Genomic DNA, 21,426 nt, shown 5'->3' on the forward strand with positions numbered 1-21,426 from the left:
TCAATCACCACCTTCTGGAGACACCTGAAACCCCACCTCTTTAAGGAATACCTAGGATAGGATAAAGTAATCCTTCTACCCCCCCCCCCCCCCCCCCCCCTTAAAAGATTTAGATGCACTATTGTAAAGTGGTTGTTCCACTGGATATCATAAGGTGAATGCACCAATTTGTAAGTCGCTCTGGATAAGAGCGTCTGCTAAATGACTTAAATGTAAATGTAAATATTTTATTTTATATTTGAGATTCTTCGAAGTAGCCACCCTTTGCAGTTGATGACAGCTTTGCACACTCTTGGCATTCTCTCAACCAGCTTCATGAGGTAGTCACCTGGAATGCATTCCAATTAACAGGTGTGCCTTGTTAAAAGTGAATTTCTGGAATTTCTTTCCTTCTTAATGCATTTGAGCCAATCAGTTGTGTTGTGACAAGGTAGGGGTGGTATACAGAAGATAGCCCTATTTGGTAAAAGACCAAGTCCATATTATGGCAAGAACAGCTCAAATAAGCAAAGAGAAATGACAGTCCATCATTACTTTAAGAAATGAAGGTCAGTCAATCTGGAAAGTTTCAAGAACTGTGAAAGTTTCTTCAAGTGCAGACGCAAAAACCATCAAGCGCTATGATGAAACTGGCTCTCATGAGGACCGCCACAGGGAAGGAAGACCCAGAATTACCTCTGCTGCAGAGGATAAATTCATAAGAGTACCAGCCTCAGAAATTGCAGCCCAAATAAATGCTTCACAGAGTTCAAGCAACAGACACATCTCAACATCAACTGTTCAGAGGAGACTGCGTGAATCAGGCCTTCATTGTCGAATTGCTGCAAAGAAACCACTACTAAAGGACACCAATAAGAAGAAGAGACTTGCTTGGGCCAAGAAACACAAGCAATGGACATTAGACCGGTGGAAATCTGTCCTTTGGTCTGATGAGTCCAAATTTGAGATTTTTGGTTCCAACCACCATGTCTTTGTGAGACGCAGAGTAGGTGAACGGATGATCTCTGCATGTGTGGTTCCCACCATGAAGGATGGAGGAGGAGATGTGATTGTGTTTTGCTGGTGATACCGTCTGTGATTTTTTTCGAATTCAAGGCACACTTAACCAGCATGTCTACCACAGCATTCTGCAGCCATACACCATCCCATCTGGTTTGCGCTTAGTGGGACTATCATTTGTTTTTCAACAGGATAATGACCCAAAACACACCTCCAGGCTATGTAAGGGCTATTTGACCAAGAAGGAGAGTGATGGAGTGCTGCATCAGATGACCTGGCCTCCACAATCACCCAACCTCCACCCAGTTGAGATGGTTTGGGATGAGTTGGACCGCAGAGTGAAGGAAAAGCAGCCAACAAGTGCTCAGCACATGTAGGAACTCCTTCAAGACTGTTGGAAAAACATTCCTCATGAAGCTGGTTGAGAAAATGCCAAGAGTGTGAAAAGCTGTCATCAAGGCAAAGGGTGTCTGCTTTGAAGAATCTAAAACAAATGAAAATATATTTTAGATTTAACACTTTTTTGGTTACTACATGATACCTGAAGCATTATTTTATAGTTTTGATGTCTTCACTATTATTCTACAATGTAGAAAATAGTAAAAATAAAGAAATACCCTTGAATGAGTAGCTGTGTCCAAACGTTTGACTGGTACTGTGTGTGTGTTTCTGTGTTATACAGGAACAAAGTGGAAGACAGTTTCCATTTGAAGTACTATTATATATACCTGCAGTGCCTTCAGAAAGTATTCACACCTCTTGACTTTTTACACATTTCTTGTATTACAGCCTGAATTTAAAATAGATTCTACTCAGATTTTGTGTCACTGTTCTACACATAATACCCCATAATGTATGTAGGCCAGTGACACAAAATCTGAATTGAATCCACTTTAAATTCAGGCAGTAAAACAACAAAACGTGGAAAAGGTCAAGGGGTGTGTGTACCTGAGTGGCCTAGTTACAGTTTCACCTCAATTGGCTTGAAAATCTATGGCAAGACTTGAAAATGGCTGTCAAGCAATGATCAAAAACCAACTTGACAGAGTTTGAAGAATTGTATAATGTGTAAATATTGTACAATCCAGGTGTGCAAAGCTCTTAGAGACTTACCCAGAAAGACTCACAGCTGTAATTGCTGCCAAAGCTGATTCTAACATGTATTGACTCAGCAGTATGAATACTTGTGTAAATTAGATATTTCTATATTTCATAATCACATTTCTAAAAACACGTTTTGACTTTGTCATTAAGGGGTATTGATAAGGGAATTTATATGTTTAAAGGTAATGATGAAATAATTCCACCCTGAAACATAACTATTAGTGATTATTGGGTTATGTAGCATGTATAATGAATAATTAAAGTACTAAAAGTAAGTAAGTCCAATAAGGTTTGGTAGAGATGTGAGGGATAGAAAGGTGTGTGTGTCTAAGAAAATACAGAGAACAATTCAACTGTGTTTGACCCGACCTGGCTAGAACTCTGAGAAACTTATGATAGGACAGGGAGTCATTTTCAAGGTTGCTCTAATCTCAGGGGAATGGAACGGACAGCGCTGGGTAGTGATAAACAGTGGTGAGAACTCCGGGGAGGGATACAACTCACCTACTGTTCGTGTGTATGTATGTGCGTAGGATATCTACTGTTCGTGTGTATGTATGTGCGTAAGTAGGGAGTGAACTATAAAATGGATGTCTTTGTATTACTTCAGAACGTTCTCTGAATAAACTGTACAGACCTTTTGCAGGAGCTTTGACTAATTATTATTAACTACAGTGTCTTACAAACCTTGGGGATTAGTCAAAGCTCATTAATTGTTAGTTATTATCATTGGGATCCAAAATTCTCATGACAGGTATTGTGTGTAAAAAAACATATTTAATACATTTTGAATTCAGGCTGTAAAACAACAAAATGTGGAGTAAGTCAAGGGGTATGAATACTTTCTGAAGGCACAGCATACCTATATATCTATATTCTATATACTGGTCTGCATCATCATCAGCTACGTACCACAGGGGATGACGTTGTCGAAGAAGCCTGGGCGTTCTCTGTTGATCAGGGCGTATGTATCCACGCGGGCTACAGCCGTATCTATCTGGGTCCGGGTGTACAGGGCTCTGGTCCTCAGCCGCCTGCCGTACTGCTCCTTGTCTGTGGGGATCATCAGGATGTAACGCGGCTCAAAGTGGCTGTTCTTCAGACTGAACACGCCCTGGGAGAACAGTACAGAGAAAATGAGCCTTTCAATGTCATGCTGATGGGCTATGTGAATGTGTGTTGATGCCCACCTCCAGCTCCATGTGCACACAGCAGGCCAGACCTTCCCTGGCCACGTCTTCTATGGCCTCACGAGACAGACCATACCAGTGGCCCGCATACTGCATCGTCTGGAGGAATTTACCCTGAGAGAGAGAGGACAGAGAATGGAGGAGCAGAGGGAGAAGACAAAGAGAGACAGACAGACAGAGAGAGAGGGAGACCGTGAGAGGGGGGGAGACAGACGGAGAGAGGGAGACCGTGAGAGGGGGGAGACAGACGGAGAGAGGGAGACCGTGAGAGGGGGGAGACAGACAGACGGAGAGAGGGAGACCGAGAGAGGGGGGAGACAGACAGACAGACGGAGACCGAGAAGGGGAGACCGAGGGGGGGACAAAAAGAGAGAAAACAAAAGTTAACAGAAAGCTGTAAGTTGTGACAGTCAACTTATGAGTCAAATTCATATTCCAAAATGGAAGTGGTCTTCGATGGACCTACTGGGTCCTTCACAACCCCTGCTATGTCCAGAGAAGAGTAACAACCACAGCTATAATGTCCCCACCTGTGAGGTGAACTCCTGACCCTGCAGTCACTTCCCCTGCTACCCTGTAGTTCACACAGCCGCTCCCTTTGACCCCTCGTCTACTTGCACCTGGGGCCGATATGCTCGGCGTTACGATCCATCACGCTTTATGACCCTATGGACAGCTCTGAGGACTGTAGCCTACTCTCAAGGTGGGCTACACTTTTTTCCAATATTCAGATAGAAATGGAACACATAGAATTGGTAAGGCTCTCATGCCCACATTCTAGACATCACATTTCTAGTTGATGTTCTGATATAAGTTGTGCCCTACTGACTATTGAGAGACTGCCTCAGGAGCTTGACCCTTGTCGTGCTTAACTTCACCCCCTATTTTTAGAGGGTTGGAAACCATCAGGCCCAAATTACAAAGCACCCTTATCGTTTCTCTGTTGACAGGCTAATTGGAACAATAAAACAAGCACAAGGACCTACTGATTGAGGCACATTTTCAGGATGGAGCTGTGAGTGTGTGTGTGTGTGTGTGTGTGTGTGTGTGTGTGTGTGTGTGTGGGGGGGGGGGGGGGACATACACGTCTGTGATGTACAGTGCATTGTGTGTAGATTGATGAGGATTTACTTTATCCATTTAAGAAGAAGGCTGTAACGTAACAAAATGTGGAGAAAAGGAAGGGGTCTGAATACTTTCCGAATGCACTGTATGTTTCTGTCTCCATCTGAACTGGTCTGACGTGGTCTGAATGATCCAGGGAGTCTGTGATGTATGTATGTGGTAAGGGAGGAAGGGTCTCCATCTGAACTGGTCTGAATGATCCAGGGAGTCTGTCTAAAGAAAAGGAAAAGCTGCCCAGGTTTCCGCAGCAAGCAGTCTTCATCAGGGTTTCTGTCTGAAGAACTTCCCCTGAGACTCTTCCTCTGTACTTTACATTGTGCATGGTTAGGATCCCCACTTCACCTGAGAACCTTCCTCTGTACTTTACATTGTGCAGTTAGGATCCCCACTTCACCTGAGAACCTTCCTCTGTACTTTACATTGTGCAGTTAGGATCCCCACTTCACCTGAGAACCTTCCTCTGTACTTTACATTGTGCAGTTAGGATCCCCACTTCACCTGAGAACCTTCCTCTGTACTTTACATTGTGCAGTTAGGATCCCCACTTCACCTGAGAACCTTCCTCTGTACTTTACATTGTGCAGTTAGGATCCCCACTTCACCTGAGAACCTTCCTCTGTACTTTACATTGTGCAGTTAGGATCCCCACTTCACCTGAGAACCTTCCTCTGTACTTTACATTGTGCATGGTTAGGATCCCCCCTTCACCTAAGAACCTTCCTCTGTACTTTATAGCGTGCACAGTTAGGATCCCCACTTCAAAGGGTTTCCTCCTAATATCACTGTGAGAGAGATCTCTATTTATTAAGGGCCCACGGCGCTTAAATATTTACCTTTAGAAAGACAAATGAATGGCCCATTCATTTGTCTTTCTAAAGGTAAATATGTAAGCTAAAATATGTAAGTTAAAAGAAAGTTGGCCGGGCAGACATACTCTATAGTACCTCAGGCCTCCCCGTGTAGGATATCTAGGAGTTCTTCCTTTGGGAATATGTGATAACTCTTGTGCTTTGAAGTGTCAAAACTGTTAGATATAAGGAAATATATTTATGTAGCCAATAACTGAGTATGACATAACAAGTGATTTACTGTCCTTTAGAGTTAAGAGAACTACTTACAAAACTTCAAACCAGAAAACTTGTCAAGTCCAGGCTACACACATTTGCACAAATAAATTGCTGGCTGGATGAACAGTGCCTTCAGGAAAGTAAGCAGAACCCCACATTTTATTCTAAAATTGATTAAAAAAAGTTTGTTTTATCAATCTACACACAATACCCCATAATGACAAAGAGAAAACAGGTTGTTTGAAATTTTTGCAAATGTATGAAAAACACAACTGAAATATCACATTTACATACGCTACCGTTCAAAAGTTTGGGGTAACACCTAGAAATGTCCTTGTTTTCCATGACAACATACATTAAATGAGTTGCAAAATGAATAGGAAATATAGTCAAGACTTTGACAAGGTTATAATGATTTTTAATTGAAATAATAATTGTGTCCTTCAAACTTTACTTTCGTCAAAGAATCCTCCATTTGCAGCAATTACAGCCATGCAGACCTTTGGCATTCTAGTTGTCAATTTGTTGAGGTAATCTGAAGAGATTTCACCCCATGCTTCCTGAACCACCTCCCACAAATTGGATTGGTTTGATGGGCCCTTCTTACTTACCATACGGTCAAGCTGCTCCCACAACAGCTCAATAGGGTTGAGATCCGGTGACTGTGCTGGCCACCCAATTATAGACAGAATACCAGCTGACTGCTTCTTCCCTAAATAGTTCTTGCATAGTTTGGAGCTGTGCTTTGGGTCATTGTCCTGTTGTAGGAGGAAATTCGGTATGACATGGCTTTGCAAAAAGGAGTGATAGCCTTACTTCTTCAAGATCCCTTTTACCCTGTACAAATCTCCCACTTCTACCACCACCAAAGCACCCCCAGACCATCACATTGCCTCCACCATGCTTGACAGATGGTGTCAAGCACTCCTCCAGCATCTTTTCATTTTTTCTGCGTCTCACAAATGTTCTTCTTTGTGATCCGAACACTTTTTTCCAATCTTCTTTTGTCCAGTGTCTGTGTTCTTTTGCCCATCTTAATCTTTTATTTTTATTGGCCAGTCTGAGATTTGTCTTTTTCTTTGCAACTCTGCCTAGAAGGCCAGCATCCCGGAGTCGCCTCTTCACTGTTGACGTTGAGACTGGTGTTTTGCGGTTACTATTTAATGAAGCTGCCAGTTGAGGACTTGTGAGGCGTCTGTTTCTAAAACTAGACACTCTAATGTACTTGTCCTCTTGCTCAGTTGTGCACGGGGGCCTCCCACTCTTTCTAATCTGGTTAGAGCCAGTTTGCGCTGTTCTGTGAAGGGAGTAGTACACAGCGTTGTACGAGATCTTCAGTTTCTTTGTAATTTCTCGCATGGAATAGCCTTCATTTCTCAGATCAAGAATAGACTGACGAGTTTCAGAAAAAAGTATTTGTTTCTGGCCATTTTAAGCCTGTAATCGAACCCACAAATGCTGATGCTCTAGATACTCAACTAGTCTAAAGGCCAGTTTTATTGCTTCTTTAATCCGCATAACAGTTTTCAGCTGTGCTAACATAATTGCAAAAGGGTTTTCTAATGATCAATTAGCATTTTAAAATGATAAACATGGATTAGCTAACACAGAGTGCCATTGGAACACTGGAGTGATGGTTGCTGATAATAGGCCTCTGTACGCCTATGTAGATATTCCATAAAAAATCTGCCGTTTCCAGCTACAATAGTCATTTACAACATAAAAAAAGTCAACACTGTATTTCTGATCAATTTGATGTTATTTTCATTGACCAAAATAAAGTGCTTTTCTTTCAAAAACAAGGACATTTCTAAGTGACCCCAAACTTTTGAACGGCACTGTAAATATCCTCCACAGAGGAACTCTAGAACTCTGTCAGAGAGACCATCCGGTTCTTAGTCACCTCCCTGACCAAGTCCCTTCTCCCCCGATTGCTCAGTTTGGCAGGGCGGCCAGCTCTAGGAAGAGTCTTGGTGGTTCCAAACTTCCTCCATTTAAGAATAATGGAGGCTATTGTGTTCTTGGGGAACTTTAATGCTGCAGAAATGTTTTAGTACCCTTCACCAAATCTGAGCCTCAACAAAATCATGTCTCGCAGCTCTATGGACAATTCCATTGACATCATGGCTTGGTTTTTTCTCTGACATGCACTGTCAACTGTTGGACCTTATATAGACAGGTGTGTGCTTTTCCAAATCATGTCCAATCAATTGAATTTACCACATGTGGACTCCAATCAAGTTGAAGAAACATCTCAATGATGATCAATGGAAACAGAATTCACCTGAGCTCAATTTTGAGTCTCATAGCAAAGGGTCTGAATACTTGTGTAAATCTTACTTAAATGTTTTCTGTTGTTGTTGACATTTGCAAAGAAATTCTCAAAACCTGTTTTCGCTTTGTCATTATGGGGTATTGTGTGTAGATTTCTAAGGATTTGTAAGGTTGTAACGTAGCAAAATGTGGAAAAAGTCAAGGGATCTGAATACTTTCCGAAGACACTGTATATTTAAATTCTGAAGTACGATGAATATGTGGTGGTGTCATGGACAGAGCTAAGAATGGATTGTTTTACCTTCACATTTTATCTTTACAAACGGGAATAATTGCAATTGAGACTGACACACTATCAGTGTGTTTGAGGGGATCAGTTTGAGCAAGGCGAGGGGCAGAATCGCTAATGTTGATCACACAACGGATGCAAGGTGATTTGTTGATCAGTAATTCTGCGCAATCACACAGCAATGTAGTCAATCTCAAACATTTACCATGTGAATCATGTTCTGAAAGTCTTCCTCCGTGACAAAATGGTAGTCGCTCCCGTCCTCTTCCCCAAAGTAGGGACCCCTGGTGGTATGGCAGGTTCTGTGACAACAAGAGACAAATGGTTCCAATGACAATACAGCAATACATTCAAGCTAGCAACTCAATTTCATTGGTCATGTACACAGTTTAGCAGGTGTTATGGCTGCAGCGAATTGCTTATGTTCCTGTCAATCAATGCAGTAAATGTCAACAAGCGCACAATAATCCAACATTTAAAATAATCAAAAACGCCTAAGGATCATAATGGTATTGCAACACACCGAGACAGAAAGACGGACAGACTAGACATATAGACGGAGTAAAAACCTACAGGAGGGTAGCTCTCCAGGAACAGGGTTGGAGTAAAAACCTACAGGAGGGTAGCTCTCCAGGAACAGGGTTGGAGTGAAAACCTACAGGAGGGTAGCTCTCCAGGAACAGGGTTGGAGTAAAAACCTACAGGAGGGTAGCTCTCCAGGAACAGGGTTGGAGTGAAAACCTACAGGAGGGTAGCTCTCCAGGAACAGGGTTGGAGTGAAAACCTACAGGAGGGTAGCTCTCCAGGAACAGGGTTGGAGTAAAAACCTACAGGAGGGTAGCTCTCCAGGAACAGGGTTGGAGTAAAAACCTACAGGAGGGTAGCTCTCCAGGAACAGGGTTAGAGAACCCTGGGGTAGAGGTTTCTATTAAAACCAGCCGTAAGGTGAGAGCCACAGACAAGCCATGTCCAGCAGATGTTCTTTTGATTCCAGCACTCCAGTGTACGTGCTCTCTATACCACTATTTACTGCTTTTATATTTCTTCTATTGCCCGTGGTGGGGAGCCTTGTTATTTATCACTCGCCATTGCTCATGTGTTGGAAGTATTGAACATCTGGTTTAACAGTGTGGAAGTATCATGTATCTATGGATGGGGAACCAGAGGGGATCCTAGTGAAATATATTTAGTACCATCCTAAACAATAACCCTAACCCTAGCCTTCACCTCTGTGACCAGGCCTTCCCATATTTAAGGTAACTGCATACTTTGATAAAGTCTATTCCAATGAGCACAAAATCCTAGAAGCAAGCTGGCTAAAAGTAGTGCACTTTATACAGAATAGTGTGCATTTATGGATTACAAGCGCTCAGAGTTTGGCCACAGCTTGCCAAAAGTAGTGCACTACTATGTAGGAAATGGGGTACCATTTGGCCCTTGGGACTCACCCGTAGGCGAAAAAGTCGTTGAACTCTCGGCAGAGCTTGTGGGCCAGCTCTCTCTTCCCACAAGCCTGGGGCCCAGTCAACACCAGCATGGGGTAGGGAGAGTCCAGACTGGGCAGGGTGCTGGGACACACGCACACAGCAACACATGGACGATACAGTACACCATTTAGAGAGAGGGAGAGCACAAGGATAAAGAGTCTAGGAAGTACTTTACCATTGTTCAGGACAACAAGCCAATCAGAAAAATCTGATTTGTCTAGGCCAGAGGATTGGTCAGTTTCTATGATGTATGAATAGAGCATAAACGTCAGAAAAGCTAGTTCTTCATTTTTAAAGATTGCGAGCACAAGTTAAATTAGTATGTAAACTTAATTTAGAATATTGATCGTATCGACTTCTGATTGGCTGAAAGTCATGTTATGAGGAGGGTAGTTGGCGGGTCCTGCCGTTTTTACCTATCGTAGATGACCTGGGGCTGCATCAGCTGGTATACCATGTGACTCATGTGCTCCCTGGCTGCCACCACCTCCAGAGGAGGGTCGTACTTGTTCACAGCAGACACCTGGGGAACACAGGGGAGACGTTCATATGTAACAATGTTCACAGCAGACACCTGGGGAACACAGAGGAGATGTTCATGTGTAACAATGTTCACAGCAGACACCTGGGGAACACAGAGGAGATGTTCATATGTAACAATGTTCACAGCAGACACCTGGGGAACACAGAGGAGATGTTCATATGTAACAATGTTCACAGCAGACACCTGGGGAACACAGAGGAGCCGTTCATATGTAACAATGTTCACAGCAGACACCTGGGGAACACAGAGGAGACGTTCATATGTAACAATGTTCACAGCAGACACCTGGGGAACACAGAGGAGACGTTCATATGTAACAATGTTCACAGCAGACACCTGGGGAACACAGAGGAGATGTTCATATGTAACAATGTTCACAGCAGACACCTGGGGAACACAGAGGAGATGTTCATATGTAACAATGTTCACAGCAGACACCTGGGGAACACAGAGGAGACGTTCATATGTAACAATGTTCACAGCAGACACCTGGGGAACACAGAGGAGACGTTCATATGTAACAATGTTCACAGCAGACACCTGGGGAACACAGAGGAGACGTTCATATGTAACAATGTTCACAGCAGACACCTGGGGAACACAGAGGAGATGTTCATATGTAACAATGTTCACAGCAGACACCTGGGGAACACAGAGGAGATGTTCATATGTAACAATGTTCACAGCAGACACCTGGGGAACACAGAGGAGCCGTTCATATGTAACAATGTTCACAGCAGACACCTGGGGAACACAGAGGAGATGTTCATATGTAACAATGTTCACAGCAGACACCTGGGGAACACAGGGGAGATGTTCATATGTAACAATGTTCACAGCAGACACCTGGGGAACACAGAGGAGACGTTCATATGTAACAATGTTCACAGCAGACACCTGGGGAACACAGAGGAGACGTTCATATGTAACAATGTTCACAGCAGACACCTGGGGAACACAGAGGAGATGTTCATATGTAACAATGTTCACAGCAGACACCTGGAGAACACAGGGGGAGACGTTCATATGTAACAATGTTCACAGCAGACACCTGGGGAACACAGAGGAGATGTTCATATGTAACAATGTTCACAGCAGACACCTGGGGAACACAGAGGAGATGTTCATATGTAACAATGTTCACAGCAGACACCTGGGGAACACAGGGGGAGACGTTCATATGTAACAATGTTCACAGCAGACACCTGGGGAACACAGGGGAGACGTTCATATGTAACAATGTTCACAGCAGACACCTGGAAAACACAGAGGAGATGTTCATATGTAACAATGTTCACAGCAGACACCTGGGGAACACAGAGGAGATGTTCATATGTAACAATGTTCACAGCAGACACCTGGGGAACACAGAGGAGATGTTCATATGTAACAATGTTCACAGCAGACACCTGGGGAACACAGGGGAGACGTTCATATGTAACAATGTTCACAGCAGACACCTGGGGAACACAGAGGAGACGTTCATATGTAACAATGTTCACAGCAGACACCTGGGGAACACAGGGGAGACGTTCATATGTAACAATGTTCACAGCAGACACCTGGGGAACACAGAGGAGATGTTCATATGTAACAATGTTCACAGCAGACACCTGGGGAACACAGAGGAGACGTTCATATGTAACAATGTTCACAGCAGACACCTGGGGAACACAGAGGAGACGTTCATATGTAACAATGTTCACAGCAGACACCTGGGGAACACAGAGGAGACGTTCATATGTAACAATGTTCACAGCAGACACCTGGGGAACACAGGGGGAGACGTTCATATGTAACAATGTTCACAGCAGACACCTGGGGAACACAGAGGAGATGTTCATGTGTAACAATGTTCACAGCAGACACCTGGGGAACACAGAGGAGATGTTCATATGTAACAATGTTCACAGCAGACACCTGGAGAACACAGGGGGAGACGTTCATATGTAACAATGTTCACAGCAGACACCTGGGGAACACAGAGGAGATGTTCATATGTAACAATGTTCACAGCAGACACCTGGGGAACACAGAGGAGATGTTCATATGTAACAATGTTCACAGCAGACACCTGGGGAACACAGGGGGAGACGTTCATATGTAACAATGTTCACAGCAGACACCTGGGGAACACAGAGGAGACGTTCATATGTAACAATGTTCACAGCAGACACCTGGAGAACACAGAGGAGATGTTCATATGTAACAATGTTCACAGCAGACACCTGGGGAACACAGGGGGAGAAATTCATATGTAACAATGTTCACAGCAGACACCTGGGGAACACAGGGGAGACGTTCATATGTAACAATGTTCACAGCAGACACCTGGGGAACACAGAGGAGACGTTCATATGTAACAATGTTCACAGCAGACACCTGGGGAACACAGAGGAGACGTTCATATGTAACAATGTTCGCAGCAGACACCTGGGGAACACAGAGGAGACGTTCATATGTTACAATGTTCGCAGCAGACACCTGGGGAACACAGAGGAGACGTTCATATGTAAAAATGTTCACAGCAGACACCTGGGGAACACAGAGGAGATGTTCATATGTAACAATGTTCACAGCAGACACCTGGGGAACACAGAGGAGATGTTCATATGTAACAATGTTCACAGCAGACACCTGGGGAACACAGAGGAGATGTTCATATGTAACAATGTTCACAGCAGACACCTGGGGAACACAGAGGAGATGTTCATATGTAACAATGTTCACAGCAGACACCTGGGGAACACAGAGGAGATGTTCATATGTAACAATGTTCACAGCAGACACCTGGAGAACACAGAGGAGACGTTCATATGTAACAATGTTCACAGCAGACACCTGGAGAACACAGAGGAGACGTTCATATGTAACAATGTTCACAGCAGACACCTGGGGAACACAGAGGAGACGTTCATATGTAACAATGTTCACAGCAGACACCTGGGGAACACAGAGGAGCCGTTCATATGTAACAATGTTCACAGCAGACACCTGGGGAACACAGAGGAGATGTTCATATGTTACAATGTTCACAGCAGACACCTGGGGAACACAGAGGAGATGTTCATATGTAACAATGTTCACAGCAGACACCTGGGGAACACAGAGGAGATGTTCATATGTAACAATGTTCACAGCAGACACCTGGGGAACACAGAGGAGACGTTCATATGTAACAATGTTCACAGCAGACACCTGGGGAACACAGAGGAGATGTTCATATGTAACAATGTTCACAGCAGACACCTGGGGAACACAGAGGAGATGTTCATATGTAACAATGTTCACAGCAGACACCTGGGGAACACAGAGGAGATGTTCATATGTAACAATGTTCACAGCAGACACCTGGAGAACACAGAGGAGACGTTCATATGTAACAATGTTCACAGCAGACACCTGGGGAACACAGAGGAGATGTTCATATGTAACAATGTTCACAGCACACACCTGGGGAACACAGGGGGAGACGTTCATATGTAACAATGTTCACAGCAGACACCTGGGGAACACAGGGGAGACGTTCATATGTAACAATGTTCACAGCAGACACCTGGGGAGCACAGAGGAGACGTTCATATGTAACAATGTTCACAGCAGACACCTGGGGAACACAGGGGAGACGTTCATATGTAACAATGTTCACAGCAGACACCTGGGGAACACAGAGGAGACGTTCATATGTAACAATGTTCACAGCAGACACCTGGGGAACACAGGGGGAGACGTTCATATGTAACAATGTTCACAGCAGACACCTGGGGAACACAGAGGAGACGTTCATGTGTAACAATGTTCACAGCAGACACCTGGGGAACACAGAGGAGATGTTCATATGTTACAATGTTCACAGCAGACACCTGGGGAACACAGGGGGAGACGTTCATATGTAACAATGTTCACAGCAGACACCTGGGGAACACAGAGGAGACGTTCATATGTAACAATGTTCACAGCAGACACCTGGAGAACACAGAGGAGATGTTCATATGTAACAATGTTCACAGCAGACACCTGGGGAACACAGGGGGAGAAATTCATATGTAACAATGTTCACAGCAGACACCTGGGGAACACAGGGGAGACGTTCATATGTAACAATGTTCACAGCAGACACCTGGGGAACACAGAGGAGACGTTCATATGTAACAATGTTCACAGCAGACACCTGGGGAACACAGAGGAGACGTTCATATGTAACAATGTTCGCAGCAGACACCTGGGGAACACAGAGGAGACGTTCATATGTTACAATGTTCGCAGCAGACACCTGGGGAACACAGAGGAGACGTTCATATGTAAAAATGTTCACAGCAGACACCTGGGGAACACAGAGGAGATGTTCATATGTAACAATGTTCACAGCAGACACCTGGGGAACACAGAGGAGATGTTCATATGTAACAATGTTCACAGCAGACACCTGGGGAACACAGAGGAGATGTTCATATGTAACAATGTTCACAGCAGACACCTGGGGAACACAGAGGAGATGTTCATATGTAACAATGTTCACAGCAGACACCTGGGGAACACAGAGGAGATGTTCATATGTAACAATGTTCACAGCAGACACCTGGAGAACACAGAGGAGACGTTCATATGTAACAATGTTCACAGCAGACACCTGGGGAACACAGAGGAGACGTTCATATGTAACAATGTTCACAGCAGACACCTGGGGAACACAGAGGAGACGTTCATATGTAACAATGTTCACAGCAGACACCTGGGGAACACAGAGGAGACGTTCATATGTAACAATGTTCACAGCAGACACCTGGGGAACACAGAGGAGATGTTCATATGTAACAATGTTCACAGCAGACACCTGGGGAACACAGAGGAGATGTTCATATGTAACAATGTTCACAGCAGACACCTGGGGAACACAGAGGAGATGTTCATATGTAACAATGTTCACAGCAGACACCTGGGGAACACAGAGGAGACGTTCATATGTAACAATGTTCACAGCAGACACCTGGGGAACACAGAGGAGATGTTCATATGTAACAATGTTCACAGCAGACACCTGGGGAACACAGAGGAGACGTTCATATGTAACAATGTTCACAGCAGACACCTGGGGAACACAGAGGAGATGTTCATATGTAACAATGTTCACAGCAGACACCTGGGGAACACAGAGGAGATGTTCATATGTAACAATGTTCACAGCAGACACCTGGGGAACACAGAGGAGATGTTCATATGTAACAATGTTCACAGCAGACACCTGGGGAACACAGAGGAGACGTTCATATGTAACAATGTTCACAGCAGACACCTGGGGAACACAGAGGAGATGTTCATATGTAACAATGTTCACAGCAGACACCTGGGGAACACAGAGGAGATGTTCATATGTAACAATGTTCACAGCAGACACCTGGGGAACACAGAGGAGATGTTCATATGTAACAATGTTCACAGCAGACACCTGGGGAACACAGAGGAGACGTTCATATGTAACAATGTTCACAGCAGACACCTGGGGAACACAGAGGAGATGTTCATATGTAACAATGTTCACAGCAGACACCTGGGGAACACAGGGGGAGACGTTCATATGTAACAATGTTCACAGCAGACACCTGGGGAACACAGGGGAGACGTTCATATGTAACAATGTTCACAGCAGACACCTGGGGAGCACAGAGGAGACGTTCATATGTAACAATGTTCACAGCAGACACCTGGGGAACACAGGGGAGACGTTCATATGTAACAATGTTCACAGCAGACACCTGGGGAACACAGGGGAGACGTTCATATGTAACAATGTTCACAGCAGACACCTGGGGAACACAGAGGAGACGTTCATATGTAACAATGTTCACAGCAGACACCTGGGGAACACAGGGGGAGACGTTCATATGTAACAATGTTCACAGCAGACACCTGGGGAACACAGAGGAGACGTTCATGTGTAACAATGTTCACAGCAGACACCTGGGGAACACAGAGGAGATGTTCATATGTTACAATGTTCACAGCAGACACCTGGGGAACACAGAGGAGATGTTCATATGTAACAATGTTCACAGCAGACACCTGGGGAACACAGGGGAGACGTTCATATGTAACAATGTTCACAGCAGACACCTGGGGAACACAGAGGAGACGTTCATATGTAACAATGTTCACAGCAGACACCTGGGGAACACAGAGGAGATGTTCATATGTAACAATGTTCACAGCAGACACCTGGGGAACACAGAGGAGACGTTCATATGTAACAATGTTCACAGCAGACACCTGGGGAACACAGAGGAGACGTTCATATGTAACAATGTTCACAGCAGACACCTGGGGAACACAGAGGAGACGTTCATATGTAACAATGTTCACAGCAGACACCTGGGGAACACAGAGGAGATGTTCATATGTAACAATGTTCACAGCAGACACCTGGGGAACACAGAGGAGATGTTCATATGTAACAATGTTCACAGCAGACACCTGGGGAACACAGAGGAGACGTTCATATGTAACAATGTTCACAGCAGACACCTGGGGAACACAGAGGAGACGTTCATATGTAACAATGTTCACAGCAGACACCTGGGGAACACAGAGGAGACGTTCATATGTAACAATGTTCACAGCAGACACCTGGGGAACACAGAGGAGACGTTCATATGTAACAATGTTCACAGCAGACACCTGGGGAACACAGAGGAGACGTTCATATGTAACAATGTTCACAGCAGACACCTGGGGAACACAGAGGAGATGTTCATATGTAACAATGTTCACAGCAGACACCTGGAGAACACAGAGGAGATGTTCATATGTAACAATGTTCACAGCAGACACCTGGAGAACACAGAGGAGATGTTCATATGTAACAATGTTCACAGCAGACACCTGGAGAACACAGAGGAGATGTTCATATGTAACAATGTTCACAGCAGACACCTGGGGAACACAGAGGAGATGTTCATATGTAACAATGTTCACAGCAGACACCTGGGGAACACAGAGGAGATGTTCATATGTAACAATGTTCACAGCAGACACCTGGGGAACACAGAGGAGACGTTCATATGTAACAATGTTCACAGCAGACACCTGGGGAACACAGAGGAGATGTTCATATGTAACAATGTTCACAGCAGACACCTGGGGAACACAGAGGAGATGTTCATATGTAACAATGTTCACAGCAGACACCTGGGGAACACAGAGGAGACGTTCATATGTAACAATGTTCACAGCAGACACCTGGGGGAACACAGAGGAGATGTTCATATGTAACAATGTTCACAGCAGACACCTGGGGAACACAGAGGAGATGTTCATATGTAACAATGTTCACAGCAGACACCTGGGGAACACAGAGGAGATGTTCATATGTAACAATGTTCACAGCAGACACCTGGGGAACACAGAGGAGATGTTCATATGTAACAATGTTCACAGCAGACACCTGGGGAACACAGGGGAGACGTTCATATGTAACAATGTTCACAGCAGACACCTGGGGAACACAGAGGAGATGTTCATATGTAACAATGTTCACAGCAGACACCTGGAGAACACAGGGGAGACGTTCATATGTAACAATGTTCACAGCAGACACCTGGGGAACACAGAGGAGACGTTCATATGTAACAATGTTCACAGCAGACACCTGGGGAACACAGAGGAGACGTTCATATGTAACAATGTTCACAGCAGACACCTGGGGAACACAGAGGAGATGTTCATATGTAACAATGTTCACAGCAGACACCTGGGGAACACAGAGGAGATGTTCATATGTAACAATGTTCACAGCAGACACCTGGGGAACACAGGGGAGATGTTCATATGTAACAATGTTCACAGCAGACACCTGGGGAACACAGGGGAGATGTTCATATGTAACAATGTTCACAGCAGACACCTGGGGAACACAGAGGAGATGTTCATATGTAACAATGTTCACAGCAGACACCTGGAGAACACAGAGGAGACGTTCATATGTAACAATGTTCACAGCAGACACCTGGGGAACACAGGGAGACGTTCATATGTAACAATGTTCACAGCAGACACCTGGGGAACACAGGGGAGACGTTCATATGTAACAATGTTCACAGCAGACACCTGGGGAACACAGAGGAGATGTTCATATGTAACAATGTTCACAGCAGACACCTGGGGAACACAGGGGAGACGTTCATATGTAACAATGTTCACAGCAGACACCTGGGGAACACAGAGGAGATGTTCATATGTAACAATGTTCACAGCAGACACCTGGGGAACACAGAGGAGACGTTCATATGTAACAATGTTCACAGCAGACACCTGGGGAACACAGAGGAGACGTTCATATGTAACAATGTTCACAGCAGACACCTGGGGAACACAGAGGAGACGTTCATATGTAACAATGTTCACAGCAGACACCTGGGGAACACAGAGGAGACGTTCATATGTAACAATGTTCACAGCAGACACCTGGGGAACACAGAGGAGACGTTCATATGTAACAATGTTCACAGCAGACACCTGGGGAACACAGAGGAGATGTTCATATGTAACAATGTTCACAGCAGACACCTGGGGAACACAGAGGAGATGTTCATATGTAACAATGTTCACAGCAGACACCTGGGGAACACAGAGGAGACGTTCATATGTAACAATGTTCACAGCAGACACCTGGGGAACACAGAGGAGACGTTCATATGTAACAATGTTCACAGCAGACACCTGGGGAACACAGAGGAGACGTTCATATGTAACAATGTTCGCAGCAGACACCTGGGGAACACAGAGGAGACGTTCATATGTTACAATGTTCGCAGCAGACACCTGGGGAACACAGAGGAGACGTTCATATGTAAAAATGTTCACAGCAGACACCTGGGGAACACAGAGGAGATGTTCATATGTAACAATGTTCACAGCAGACACCTGGGGAACACAGAGGAGATGTTCATATGTAACAATGTTCACAGCAGACACCTGGGGAACACAGAGGAGATGTTCATATGTAACAATGTTCACAGCAGACACCTGGGGAACACAGAGGAGATGTTCATATGTAACAATGTTCACAGCAGACACCTGGGGAACACAGAGGAGATGTTCATATGTAACAATGTTCACAGCAGACACCTGGAGAACACAGAGGAGACGTTCATATGTAACAATGTTCACAGCAGACACCTGGAGAACACAGAGGAGACGTTCATATGTAACAATGTTCACAGCAGACACCTGGGGAACACAGAGGAGACGTTCATATGTAACAATGTTCACAGCAGACACCTGGGGAACACAGAGGAGCCGTTCATATGTAACAATGTTCACAGCAGACACCTGGGGAACACAGAGGAGATGTTCATATGTTACAATGTTCACAGCAGACACCTGGGGAACACAGAGGAGATGTTCATATGTAACAATGTTCACAGCAGACACCTGGGGAACACAGAGGAGATGTTCATATGTAACAATGTTCACAGCAGACACCTGGGGAACACAGAGGAGACGTTCATATGTAACAATGTTCACAGCAGACACCTGGGGAACACAGAGGAGATGTTCATATGTAACAATGTTCACAGCAGACACCTGGGGAACACAGAGGAGATGTTCATATGTAACAATGTTCACAGCAGACACCTGGGGAACACAGAGGAGATGTTCATATGTAACAATGTTCACAGCAGACACCTGGAGAACACAGAGGAGACGTTCATATGTAACAATGTTCACAGCAGACACCTGGGGAACACAGAGGAGATGTTCATATGTAACAATGTTCACAGCAGACACCTGGGGAACACAGGGGGAGACGTTCATATGTAACAATGTTCACAGCAGACACCTGGGGAACACAGAGGAGACGTTCATATGTAACAATGTTCACAGCAGACACCTGGGGAACACAGAGGAGACGTTCATATGTAACAATGTTCACAGCAGACACCTGGGGAACACAGGGGAGACGTTCATATGTAACAATGTTCACAGCAGACACCTGGGGAACACAGAGGAGACGTTCATATGTAACAATGTTCACAGCAGACACCTGGGGAACACAGAGGAGACGTTCATGTGTAACAATGTTCACAGCAGACACCTGGGGAACACAGAGGAGACGTTCATATGTAACAATGTTCACAGCAGACACCTGGGGAACACAGGGGGAGACGTTCATATGTAACAATGTTCACAGCAGACACCTGGGGAACACAGAGGAGACGTTCATATGTAACAATGTTCACAGCAGACACCTGGGGAACACAGAGGAGATGTTCATATGTAACAATGTTCACAGCAGACACCTGGGGAACACAGGGGAGACGTTCATATGTAACAATGTTCACAGCAGACACCTGGGGAACACAGAGGAGACGTTCATATGTAACAATGTTCACAGCAGACACCTGGGGAACACAGAGGAGACGTTCATATGTAACAATGTTCACAGCAGACACCTGGGGAACACAGAGGAGACGTTCATATGTAACAATGTTCACAGCAGACACCTGGGGAACACAGAGGAGACGTTCATATGTAACAATGTTCACAGCAGACACCTGGGGAACACAGAGGAGACGTTCATATGTAACAATGTTCACAGCAGACACCTGGGGAACACAGAGGAGATGTTCATATGTAACAATGTTCACAGCAGACACCTGGGGAACACAGAGGAGATGTTCATATGTAACAATGTTCACAGCAGACACCTGGGGAACACAGAGGAGATGTTCATATGTAACAATGTTCACAGCAGACACCTGGGGAACACAGAGGAGATGTTCATATGTAACAATGTTCACAGCAGACACCTGGGGAACACAGAGGAGACGTTCATATGTAACAATGTTCACAGCAGACACCTGGGGAACACAGAGGAGACGTTCATATGTAACAATGTTCACAGCAGACACCTGGGGAACACAGAGGAGACGTTCATATGTAACAATGTTCACAGCAGACACCTGGGGAACACAGGGGAGACGTTCATATGTAACAATGTTCACAGCAGACACCTGGGGAACACAGAGGAGATGTTCATATGTAACAATGTTCACAGCAGACACCTGGGGAACACAGAGGAGACGTTCATATGTAACAATGTTCACAGCAGACACCTGGGGAACACAGAGGAGATGTTCATATGTAACAATGTTCACAGCAGACACCTGGGGAACACAGAGGAGATGTTCATATGTAACAATGTTCACAGCAGACACCTGGGGAACACAGAGGAGATGTTCATATGTAACAATGTTCACAGCAGACACCTGGGGAACACAGAGGAGATGTTCATATGTAACAATGTTCACAGCAGACACCTGGGGAACACAGAGGAGATGTTCATATGTAA

General features: G+C 44.7%; 1 protein-coding gene across 1 annotated transcript in view; it reads right to left on the minus strand.

Moving 5' to 3' along the window:
* The window catches only part of LOC106594477 (leucine-rich repeat and guanylate kinase domain-containing protein), a 63,638-nt gene that overhangs the window by 27,924 nt on the left and 14,288 nt on the right, over positions 1-21,426 (minus strand). The window contains exons 10-14 of the mRNA XM_045722269.2: positions 9,952-10,058; positions 9,497-9,616; positions 8,254-8,350; positions 3,294-3,407; positions 3,016-3,217 (exon numbers count right to left, since the gene is read on the minus strand). Of these exons, the coding sequence (XP_045578225.2) occupies positions 3,016-3,217; positions 3,294-3,407; positions 8,254-8,350; positions 9,497-9,616; positions 9,952-10,058 (640 nt within the window). The remainder of the gene's footprint in view (positions 1-3,015; positions 3,218-3,293; positions 3,408-8,253; positions 8,351-9,496; positions 9,617-9,951; positions 10,059-21,426) is intronic.

This window comes from Salmo salar, chromosome 07, assembly GCF_965601325.2.
Source record: "Salmo salar chromosome 07, fSalSal1, whole genome shotgun sequence".
NCBI classification, from domain to species: Eukaryota; Metazoa; Chordata; class Actinopteri; order Salmoniformes; family Salmonidae; genus Salmo; species Salmo salar.